Source organism: Gavia stellata, chromosome Z (genome assembly GCF_030936135.1).
Source record: "Gavia stellata isolate bGavSte3 chromosome Z, bGavSte3.hap2, whole genome shotgun sequence".
Taxonomy (NCBI): domain Eukaryota; kingdom Metazoa; phylum Chordata; class Aves; order Gaviiformes; family Gaviidae; genus Gavia; species Gavia stellata.
The window spans coordinates 4,908,409-4,920,641 of record NC_082637.1 but is presented as its reverse complement, the minus strand read 5'-3'; the positions used below and the strand labels follow the sequence as shown (position 1 = coordinate 4,920,641).

Sequence of the window (12,233 nt, the reverse complement as noted above, 5' to 3'; positions counted from 1 at the left end):
AGCAGTCGTTCAGTTCTTACATGGGCTATCAAAATGTCGATGCTACGCTAGAGTTTCCAGCGACTTTTAATAACAATTTTCCACCTATCTTTCCAGAGAATGGGAATATTGCAGACCCTGATCTGAATCAATCATAAACTTAAAAAAAAAAAATCCAATCTTTGCAGTCTTGATGTTACTTTGGATTATGCTAAAAACAAGGTTTGCTTTTCTCTTCGTATATGTTTGTTTTGGTTTTCTCTTTTGGGTTTTATTACCATGGTATAATTTTTTTTTAATTTATAGAGAATATATATGTAGTTTAAAAAAACCCACAGTATGCCCATGTGCATGTGCCAGCACACACATACAAACACCTTTAAGGGTGTGTGGGGGCACCACCCTAAGCTTTCATTACCAAACTTGGGAAAATATAACTTAGAATCCTTGTTTAGATACCCCAAAATCCGTAGAGCTATGTTTGTTACAATAGGAGCATTCAGAGTATCCATCCAAATGCTCTTTTTGCATGTTAAAATGTTTATATAAGGAAATAAGTTTTATATTTAAAGATGTAAAGTACCCTAGAGAACCAGACTAGATACAGACCCGTAACATTTCCTTAACTGTCTGTTTACTCCCAAGTTTTGCAGCTTGAACATGTCACACATCCTTTTTTTCCTTCTTCCTTTTTTAGGCAGAAGTAATAAATAAGCTTACCCTAAAGATTTAGCTATATATAACAAATGTGCACAACTGATCTTTTTTTTGTCTCCCATTCGGTAGTTCATTTTCTGTCCAGAGTTTTTATTAATGTCACTGCTGTGTTGCACATGGCATATTTATGGAAGCAGCTGTCTTATATTGTGTGCACGAATACGCACATGTATACATATATATATGTGTTCGGTTTGGGTGGAAGTCATCTCCTCTAATTTTAGGTGTCTAGTTTGCTGTTCTGTGGATCTCCTCCTGAGTCAATGGGAAGAGAGAAGCAGCTACAGAGAATTCCTCCTGGCAGCGTCTTTCTCTTCCATTAGTTGTCTAAACCTCCCTTATAAACAGTTTAGAATAGATAACTTTAGCCAAAAGTTAGGTGAGATGAATCACACCCAACTGCGTGTGCATGCATGACCTGTGCACACAAAGCACTGCTGCTTCCTTCTGTATATACAATCAAACCGCATCCTTCATGCTGGAATAAAAATAGTCGTGTCAGTCCTAAGATAAGCAGCCGTCGGTGGATGGATTAAGTCTTGGCACAGGAATTTAAAGGAAGGCTTGACAGTCAGATTAGTAAACACTGTGGTGGTCTGAAGGTATGGGTTGCTGGTCTGGGTGAGACAGCAAGAGCTTCTTCTGAACCATGTCTGAATGCCACTGAAATCATGATTTACTTGTGACGGGGAATGCCAGAACATTAGTTTCATTGAAATAATACAATAACTTGCTATTGTGTGGATTTTTTTTATACTGATAGTTATCCTGAATAGGCAGGCTTGAAACTGTGATGTTTAAAGTAGGATTAATTTAAACTATATATTAGAAATCTCTATTTAATTCTTACTACTATCACTACACACAGGGATTTTTTTTGTCACTTCTCCATTAAGGCCTTTCTTCATGTGAAGTAACATCTCCGTAGCTACCAAAAATGTATATTTATCATCAGTTAGAACTTGCTAAAAGTTTCTAATTCAAATTAAAATTCTAATAATGGAAATCGAGAATCTTTGCATAGACATAGTTTAAGTAAAGAGAACACTATAGGTCTCCTTTAGCTCTGTTATTTTGCTTTTTAAACCACAGTCACTTTTTTTCCCCCGATTATTTCCGTGTAATTCCTTTTCTTCCTGTTGGAAATAACCACTGTATCTTCTGTAGGTCTGATTTTTTTATTTATTTTTTTTCCTCCCTGAAGTCAGTGGGATTTTTTTCCATCAATTTATATGGGGGTTTGGATCAAACCAGTATCAGGAACTCAAGAAATGCTTTTTGTTATCAGTATAATACTAACACTGGTGTTTTAACATTATTCTTGGCCCAGACTTACTTTTTTTTTTAAGTATGTGATGCTTTCATTAAAAAAAAAGAGGTTAGAGAGCTGTGTTATTTTCAGAGTAACTGTTTGAAAGACTATGCAGGAAATATTTTTCAGTACTGGAATAAATTCTTTACAGATCACCTTCATGCATAATTTTGATACAAAGATTTTGATATGAACTTGTAAGAAAACTCCCTCATCTGACATTGTGTGCATTTTTAACTTAACTATAGGTGAAAGTTAAATGAGTTATTTTATGTTTGATTGCAATTTAATAAACTTGTCCTCATCTGTTTAAAATATAAGATCCTTCAGGGAAAATTATTTGCTGATAGAAAAAAAATCAATCCTTCTGGTGTTCATAGATTTTATATATATATATATATGTTTATGACGATAAGAGCAGCATATTTTAAAGCATGACAACTTTACAAGTCTTTCCATGCATGCAGAAGCAGCTTTTTGCAGTGACAGGTTTCTTTTAATGTGTAAGAGTCACTTAACTCAGTATGTCTGTAAGCATGCCCTTAACCTTTTTTATAAAATAGTATATATGGAGCAATTAGGTATTTCAAAACAAATTGTGTAAGGAGATCAGTTGAACTCATTTATCTCTCAGACTGAAACAGACTTTTACATACTGATCTCATAAATGGATAATAACTTTGTTAGGGATATAGCCAGTGAAATTTCTGCCAACTTTCAATGTCTTGGTTAGGTAATCTCTTAAAAAAATATTGAAATCATTCAGTGTATTAATAGATGAAAAAATTGTTTGGTTACTATAGGCAAAACCGAAAAACTGTCAAACGTTTTTATCCATTTATGTTAATTGGTTTTTTGAATGCAAGTAGCTATGAATGTGAAAGAACAAGAAGAGGATTACAGCAGTCAAGCGTACAGTCTTTAAAGCTGTATTCTTTTTATGATAAAATTATTCCAAGGCACCCAGAAAACTGAGGGAATAGATCATATTAGCTATAATTTTAAGTTAATTTCCCCACAAGAGCTACCTAGTGTTAAGAACACTGTGCAAGACCAATGGTTGTAAATGGTAAATATTATTTTGTTTGGTCGCTCTTTTCACTTGCCTCAAAACTGGAGCCAGATCTTCAGCTGTCATAAATCAACTCCTTTTGAAATTAAAAGCGTGCGTTGATTTACACAGTTGAATATTTGGTCCATTAGCTTGTTTTCCATGTGAAGAAACATGTTTCTCCTTCTAGGAACTGAGAGAGGAACCCCACCTTTCCGTTGTTCAGGTGTAGTATAACCGACCCCGATGAAGGATTTGGCAGGCTGTGCAATTACACAGGAGCATCACTCTTCTTGCTTTGCATTGGGAATTTGAAAGATGCAGAGCACTGAAGAAACCAACCTTCAGATACCAATACTAGTGATGAGTCTGTATTTTAAATGTGCGTGCGGCAGCCTTTGGCATCTCTGAGCAAACAGATTCCTAATACATCATTTCAGATTTATTTTCCTGTTTTTGCTATATTATATGGCTGCAGTTTGTCATGATTTCCATTATAAGCTCTTCTTTTCAAAGGGCTTTGACTAGAAACTTTCAGGGAGTTAAAATTTCTTCAGCTGAAATTTTAAGATAAATTTTAATCCCATCCATTCTGTATTTCATTAAAGCGGTCTGGCCTTATTGAAAACTATCTTAAGATTATCAGAAGGAAGTTATTCTACTTCCCAACCAGGAGTTACATTTGGAATGTGTGTTTATGCTCACATCCCAACAAATTCCTTCAAAACCACCAAACCTAACAAGTAGAGGAGAAATCACTAGGAGTTTTGCACAGACGTGGAGAATCAGAGGTGATAATTCAGGGTTTCTCTAATTGCCCTAGGTTTTATACTTCAGAATAGAAGTAAAGAAATATTCTAGTTTCTTTAAAGAATTTTACTTATCTTATGGATGGAAAGAGCAAATGCATCAAGTCAGATCAGCTGCTGTAGACTGGGGTAATTCCAGGGAGGATGGTGCCAGTTTAAACCCAACTGGCTTATTCAAGTTTCTATATTGCCATTTTTAATATCAAATTATATGTTTTCAATGTGGCAGCTGTTTGCACGGGAGCAACTGAACACCCGCATGACTGCAGTTGGGATTTAGGAGCTGGTGAAACACAGCTACTTGGTGGTTTTTGTGCGAGTGCGAAAGAAATAAGGCTTTATATAAAGGCTCGATTTAAATGTCACTAAATGTCAAACTGACAATTCAAGAAAGGAAAAATTAAAGGATCTGCTCCTAGAATTGCACCCTCTGTAGGAGTCCTTGGAAGTCCAGGGGCTTTAGCGTGCAGTGTTGTTGCAGGCTGGGCTGCAGGTTCTTCCCCGGGCGTTTGTGCTGCTTCCTTCCCTCCCTCAAGTGGGGTTTGGTAAGAAAGGTCTTTAGGAAATTCCACCCTTCACACATTGTTTTATCTGAGGGTTTGGGGTTTTGCTTCACGTGCTTCTGATAAAACATCTGAATTTTCAGGTTTTATTTAGGAAAAAAAAATTATTAAGGTAATACACGACAAATTCAAGTAAAGGCAGTGAAACTTTATTCAGTGTTTCTATTGCAAAAAATAACTGAGCAGGGGGAAGAAAAAAGAAAAATCTTAAACCTTTCAGATATACTGCTCTTCAGTGTTCTTTTTAACAGTATTAGAACAAAACAATTCAGGCAGAAATATACATCTCTATTTTTTTAAGTTCACAGCGTCTTTTAGTGTTTTTGCAGGATTGTTAGGTTATTTTATCTGAGCTGCTAGAGTTAAGACTGGAGGACCAAGCTTAACTTCAATGAAATGGCATTATATTTGGCAGTTATTTTGCAAGTTGAAACGTATTTATTATCACTGATTTCTCTTGTTAATATATTTTGTCTCTTCCTGTATCCACATACTGTACAACTTTTTTTTTTAAAGTAATAATTCAAGGGCATTAAGAAATTAAATCCTAGCCCCATTAAAACCAGTAGAAAATTTCTGCTAATTTCCATGGGGCTAGCATTTCACCTCATTAGGAATTGAACTTATTCTGCAGTTTTTGGTCAGAGAATCCTTCAGCTGACTTTAAGGGGAGTCTTTGCCTGATGAGTGTGTGTAAATCAGGCCAGCTGAGTAGATGGGTTTTAAAATAATCAAGGTCTGCACTGTGACCACTGCAGTTACATTTGGAAGCATTAGAACAAACGCGATGTGTAATTTCTACTGTAGAAGCTAAAATATTCAGGCTGATTGATAGAGGTGGACAGTACCTTGCAAAACACGCAGCTGGAAACCGGTCTTTCTCACGGATTTGGTTAGTCTCATAGTGTTAGATCAGCAAAACGAAGGCACATGGAAAATAGGCTTATGAAGTTAGACGCAATTTCAAGCACTCTGTTCGGTCTCGCAGACTGACTGAGCGGGGGGTTAGTCTGGACCATCCAAAGTTTTGCATCAAGGCTGTATCGGTCCGTCCATCGGAAGATGTAGCTTGGACTTGCAAAAATGTGATGTTTTCTGGAGGGGTGCGTATGGGGTGCGTCTTTGCCTGCCTCTTCCTAATGTAAGTTCTATTTACATAGGGAATTTCTTTTTTTTTTAACTGTCACAGCTATGTAAGAGTAAGTTGTGATGGTTTCCAAAACCCTCCTGCTACACTTTTGCAAGTAAAACGGGGGAAGAGATCTGGCTAATATATGTGCTTCCATAATTAATGAGTCATTAGGTGGCATCAGGGAAAATAAATCCTATCGGGAGATACAAAGTGCACACCGCTCCCCGATATTTTCAATCCACAGCCAGGTTCCATGTGCCTTTGCTTAACGCACAATGAAAAAGACATAATAAAGTCTTTATATATAATTTGCTAAAACAAACCCAAGATATTTTCCATCTAGTCATCAAAAAGCCTGAAAGAATGAATGTTGATCAGCAAGACTTGAATTTCTGAGATCTCTTTTGATGTGATATATTAAGAATGATCCAGTCTGAGAACAGATACTCATTTGATGATGTTGTTTTGATTTTATTATTTTATTATTATGGTAAAAAAACCAAACACAAAAGCTTTACTGTGGGAAATGAAGGAAAATGTGAGGAAAGTGGATTCATCTATAACTTTTTGTTCACTTTATGATTTTAGAGAGAATGTTGTTACACTACTATTGTTTTTTATTGTATTTACAATGTATTCTTTGCCTAACCCTGTAAATTTTGAAATGTAACTACTGTAACCTGGAATAAATAAATAAATACAAATAGTAATGAAGTGTTTCATGTTGCCAAATGACATTAAAAAGCACAGATCTCCTGCCCCCCACCCCCCTTTGGGAATTGTTTTAGGGTTCAGCTAGTTTATGCCATTTGAACTGCACATTCTTTATGAAACCGTAGCTCTGGATGATGTTTTAAATAATATCAGGTTTGTATTGTTTAGGTAAAACAAAAAGACTGTCACTTCAGACTGTAGTCTTGTATATGAAGCCTTTCTGTTTGGATCAAAGTTACGGTTGTGTGTCTGCTGTAAAACTATTTTGGCAAGTCACTTAAGATGACTCTTCCAGTTTTTGGCACACAAAATATGATTATTTCCATTACTGTAATGATCATCTGATCTTAAAATTTATATAGGTATTAAAGTCCATTCTATGTTTTGCTTCATCTTGAAATAAATGGGAGTTAACTCTTAAATGTAAGTGTAAAGGAGGGCATTCTTAGATCTTTTACTATTTTAAGATGTCTCAGTATTCTCTTTTGTTGTAGAAAAATAAATGCAATTTAGTTTTCGAGTACTGAGATTGAGACAAAGCAGTGCCTACATTCACAGCGAAGATGCAGAGGTGAGGCTGGAAGAAGCCGTGTCTCCTCGGGCTTGCCATTACGCGGGTGCCTCTGTCTGTTGCCTTTGTAGCTTTTGCATGTTTCACGAAAGCGTTCCTAAACCCTATTTTTAAACTCCTCAATAATTTACTAGTTAAAAATAGTTCAGTAATTTGAGGGGAGTGTTGTTTTCAGTAAAGCTGAGCTCCTCTGCTTGTTAGCCTTGAGCACGGTGGAAATCTCTGCTTGCCTCAGTTTCCCCCATGGGCAAAAGGAGGTTAATAACCACCTCGGAGCTCTTTGAGATCCACTAATGGAAAGCTTTTTGTAAGAATAAAGTGCTGTAATTATTATTGCCATTATTGTTGTACCTGTTATGTGTGTTTTAAAGCACAGGGTGATATTCGCACCTAAATAAGGCTCCACATCACCTCATTGCAAAGACACTGATGACTCCAGAGGGCGATTCAGACCACCAAAATTAGGCTTTTAATTTTGAAATTATTTCAATCAGGATAGTCCTCTGGAGATTGCAGTCTTTTTCCACTACTCGTAGAGAGAATACAGCAAAGTTTAGATCCCATCCCTAAGGCTGGAATTCATCTTGCTGAACTTCAGCAGGGTAAAAATTAGGTGTCTTGTCTAAGGTGGTTGTCTAAGCTCTTTCTGTTTACTGGGAAAGGAGAGGAGATAATGATGCTCCAGGCTGCAATTTCCAGGCTGAGATTACTTGACCCTGAAAAGTTCCTCTCTCAGGCTACAGTGGGAGGGAGTTTAGGTGATGAGCTTGGCCCTACGTGCCTAAATTTAAGAAAGCTAAAGAGAACTAATGACTTCAAGGACTAAATTCCCCATTCAGGTTCTGCTAGCGAGTATCTTTTGTTTCTTGTGATAAAGTCCTGCCTTCCATTGATACACAGCTGTTGCAGCGTGAAGGTACGGTGCTTCGTATAGGATCGCTGCTTTTAACCTCCAGCTGGAATTTTACGGTTGATTCCCCCTTTTTCCTTGTGCTGCCATTATAATGAATTAAGGGATAATAGGACTGTGGATCTTACGGCACAGTTTAGACCGCTGAACGTTGAGATGTGGCTCTGTGAAAAGCATGTGAGTGGCTAGCAAATAAGAAATTACTGAATTCTCTATGTTGCAAGCTTAAAATAAAAATCGACGTGTATAGACGTGAATTTTTGTGCGTGTGGCTTCCGATTCAGTTGTCCCGAGCGGAGTTAGTTTTGATGAGCTCTGTAAATTAAGGGAGAATTGGACACTTGGAAACGCTGTCCCCGTGATGACCTCTGCCTCTGAATTCTTTAAAAAAAAATAAAAAAAGCAGTCTTTCCCTCCCCCTGTTAACATTAAATGTCAACAGCTGTATTTTGCTGCTGGTACTTATTAACTTTCAGCCTTGTCTTTTTCAAGCATTTATTGCTTTAGAAATGAATTAAAGCTTATCACCAGGGAAATGTAAGTCTTCCAGCTACCTCGGCTTCTCAAAAGACGCGATTTTTCTTAAATAGATTGTTTAAATTACTGACTGGGGAACCTCCTAATTGTGCTACATTGAATTTTGATTCTGGCATGGTTTGTTTGGTGCCTGTTTTTCTATGGGTTGAAATCCTGTTACAGTCAGTAATTAGGAGGAGTGGCTCTGTTGCAAAGAGAAGATGATAAGTTACAGCTATGGTTGTAGTTAATCCTTTTACCTTTTCATTTTTTCCCTTATTTCCTAGCTGAAGCCAGTTGTCCTTATTTCTTGGTACCACACATTCACTTTGCATCACATCATCGGATGATCACGTAGTTGGCTAGGGAAATATTATTTATTTCCAAATTTAACCCCTCCTGTCCCATCCTTGTGGCACTGAAAAGGAAACAGGCTTTTGGGAATCAAGGATTTTTAGAGGATTTTTTTTTTTTACATGCCTCGCTGCAACTTTCATCTAGTTGTAGTTGTCTACAACTTATATATTGGTTTATTTATTGGGTTTTTTTAAGCACACAAAGGCATTTATTGCTTATTTCTTCTTTTATACACGCTGGGAATCCTAGGATTTGTTGCAGCATCATCGCTGTTATCTTGACCTCGTAGGTCATTTACTGGTGACAGGTACGGATAACCCTGGTGCCGGGGGCCCTTCATTTCCAAATCTGATCCTGAAAGGCAAGGCTGAGAAAAGCAAAAATAGATCTCTGCTGTGATTGCTTTGTAAATAGGCAGCTTGTTTTTTTCCAGATTGTTAAATTGGTGGCTATTACACTGACAAATATAATTACAGTTTGTAAATTATATTGAAAATATTTTTGTCTGTTTGATGTATACTAAATATAAGCTAAGTTATAAGGTGTGCTGTTTGGAAGTGTGGAAGATACAAGAGTGGAGCTACAGATAACAAGTTTATGCTTGTATTTCCTACTGATGAAGACTTTCAGACAAGTTATTTCTATGGGTAGGTGATGAGAATATCACTCTGCATGTATATACATTTATTATACATTTTTGCATGATTATACATGTAGGAGTGGTACAATTTTGACTTGAGACTATTGGTGCCTTTTGTCCAAATATAATTTTACTTGTGTAGACACGTCTATCTAAAATCAAATTCCGCTTCTGCTTTTGGAGATGGTAGTAAGAAGCGAGAGAAACAAAGACCTGAAGGAACAGTACATAGCTCCTGAAAATTTAGATAACCTATTGAAAAAATGGTCAAACAGTCAATATTGTACTTGACCCTCGTATCTTCTGCACTCAACTGTTTATTTCTATAGATCACATTATATATGTTCATGCTGAACTCTGATGATAAGACTGAAAGAAAACATGCCTCTCATGATTCAGTCCAGTTGCAACTTCTGCATGTAATTTAATCATCGGCTTTCACAAATAATTAACTGAACATCAGCCAGCTTAATTTTGAACTTGGTATTCCATTATTTTGTAATTGCCTTTTAAAAAGACAAAGATTGCCTTTCAGTTAATTATCAGGCCTTCTTTTCCAGTCATCATCATCAGCGTTTCATGTTGCGAACAGTTTGGTCTTTAATACATTGGCATTTAACTACCCATTTATTTTTGTCGGGTCTGTTTTAAGTTTGTAATATAACATTGCTTTATGAAATTGTTGTTTTGGAGGCAGGTCTGATTGGAAATATTTTGTGAATTTCTTCATACCTTGTTGCAAAACTGATCTTTAGTACAACTTAAGCAATATGGTCACTCTTTAATGAAGTGTGTTGCTAATCGCAAAATAGGCGTTTCTTATAATAGTGGGTTGAATTATGTTTCAGGGGCCAAGGTAAAAAGAAAACCAAAAAAAACCCAGCCTAAAAACCTCGGTAGAAACAGCTTTTCAGAGAACTAAATTTGAAACTTTTAGTTCATCATGTTCTTTCTGTCTTCAGCAGGCACTTAACACTCCTAAAAGCACCCAATATTGCCTGAAAAGTCTTTCCAGTTTACTCTTTGTGACTTTTAAGGATTTCTTTAGTCATTTTGTAACTCTGAAGGTGCTATCTTCCTAAACACATTGTTAGTTTATGATTATTTTATATTACCCCCTACAAATTATACCCTCTATGTATCATACCGGTAACAAAAAGGTCCCACAGACACTCAACTGCCAGAACTCCTTTAGAGTTAAGGAATTGCAGTAGCAAAGCTGCTGAGCTTTGGCCCAACGTGGTTTTCTATTTTGTACTTGGTTTTGTGGCTGAAGTCTTGGCCCAAAGAAAGTTTTGATTCTGCCATTTGGGGAGTGGGAACTCCAACCACTTTCATCCACCCCGAGTCAATAAGCTGTAGCTGAGACGAGGCATTTGAGTTAAAATGTGCATCCTTTCAGAATTACAATATTTATCCATTCTCTCTTTGCTTCCACTTTAATCCTTGTCTTCGATTCGACTTTTTTCTGAGCCTCTTCTGTTTCTAGCATGCTTTCCAATTATAGGTGATTTTCATTCCTCACAAAGAAAATAGTCTGTCCTAACAAAACAGACCAAAAATAGCTTTTTGTTATTCCTCAAGAATAGATTTCAGAATCATGTAAGCAATTTTTTCCCCTTCCTTCCCCCTTCACTTTGGTGGCCAAAAATGTGTATGGTAATCATATTGAATTAAAAGCATATTTATCACTGCACAGTGTAGTTTTGTTTCTTGTTATTCTTGATCTTAAAAAAATAACACCAAAAAAAATGGCCATTTTGAAAAATTCCCCTGTCCTTGACAGGTAAATATTACGTAAGGAAGGTTGCCTAATGTTAAATTTATTGTCACTGGATCAGTTATATCAAAAAGTTAGTTTTATTCAGTCAACCCTAAAGTAATGTAAGCTGTCACTTGAGTTTTGTAAAATTCTCTAGTTAAATATCTTGTCTTGCCAAATTTAATGTCCTGTAACTCACTATTTTTTATTTTAAACTGAAGGTTTTATCCTTTTAAGATTGTAAATGTAACATTGTCAGATATGGAGATGTTTATGTGTTAATGTAAAAGATAATACACAAATAACTGATACACTGATAACGTTTTTTTCTTACATTTGTTTTCTGTGTATGCAAAGATCAAAGTGTCTCTGTAATCTCAGACTGTGTTCATTAACTGAAGTTTAAGAAATTCATATAATTTATCGTTCTTTAAGAGCTTCATGTAGAGATTGCATTAATCCTTAAACAAATTATTTATACTTTTAAAGGTGTCTTTCACAGTACCCTGACTTCTAATACGTGTTGCTTTTCTCTCCTTCTGCAGATGGACCTCCAGTTGTAGCTCACTATGATATATCAGACACAAATTCGGACCCAGAAGTGGTAAATGTGGACAATCTGTTGGCAGCTGCAGTAGTTCAAGAGCACAATAATTCTTTAGGAAATCAAGACTCGGGATCTACCTGGAGAACCAGAGGGCTGCTAGATGAACTGAGTGCTGATACAGGTTTGTTTAAATTCTCTTCCTCTGATACCTGGTCCAGCATCTCAGGTGATGCCTCTCCCTTTCTTGCTTTCAGTACTTTTGTAGTTTATACACCTTTAAAAGCTCCCTGTGTGGATTTTGCAATACAACAGTACAGGTGCTTATTAAAAAGGTCTGACACTTATTCCAAAATACAACTGATAAAAATTGACAAAGATTACTGCAATGTATTTTTTGACACTAATTTTCTTAATTATTTTTTCTTCTTCTTTTCCCTCTAATGACTTCTTGGAACTTAGGTCTGGGGTTTTGGTGTTGTGTTTTTTTTTTAAATGAAAGTGAGATAAGCTTGTTACTGAATGGTTGATTACGATGACCCGTGCCACCAGCTAGTAAACCAATCATAATCTCATTTTAAGTATTGTAATTGTCTGTGCATGTCTCCTTTGTTTGTCTCTTTATTTCTTTAAAATACAAGTATTAATTATTCCCA

General features: G+C 36.2%; 1 protein-coding gene across 2 annotated transcripts in view; it reads left to right on the top strand.

The window, feature by feature from the left end:
- The window catches only part of ARK2N (arkadia (RNF111) N-terminal like PKA signaling regulator 2N), a 47,779-nt gene that overhangs the window by 22,982 nt on the left and 12,564 nt on the right, over positions 1 to 12,233 (top strand). Inside the window, exon 3 of one of the 2 annotated variants that reach the window (XM_059833744.1) lies at positions 11,579 to 11,761. The exons of the other annotated variant lie outside the window; for it this stretch is intronic. Coding sequence (XP_059689727.1) covers positions 11,579 to 11,761 — 183 coding nt within the window. The remainder of the gene's footprint in view (positions 1 to 11,578; positions 11,762 to 12,233) is intronic. 2 annotated transcript variants of the gene reach the window in all.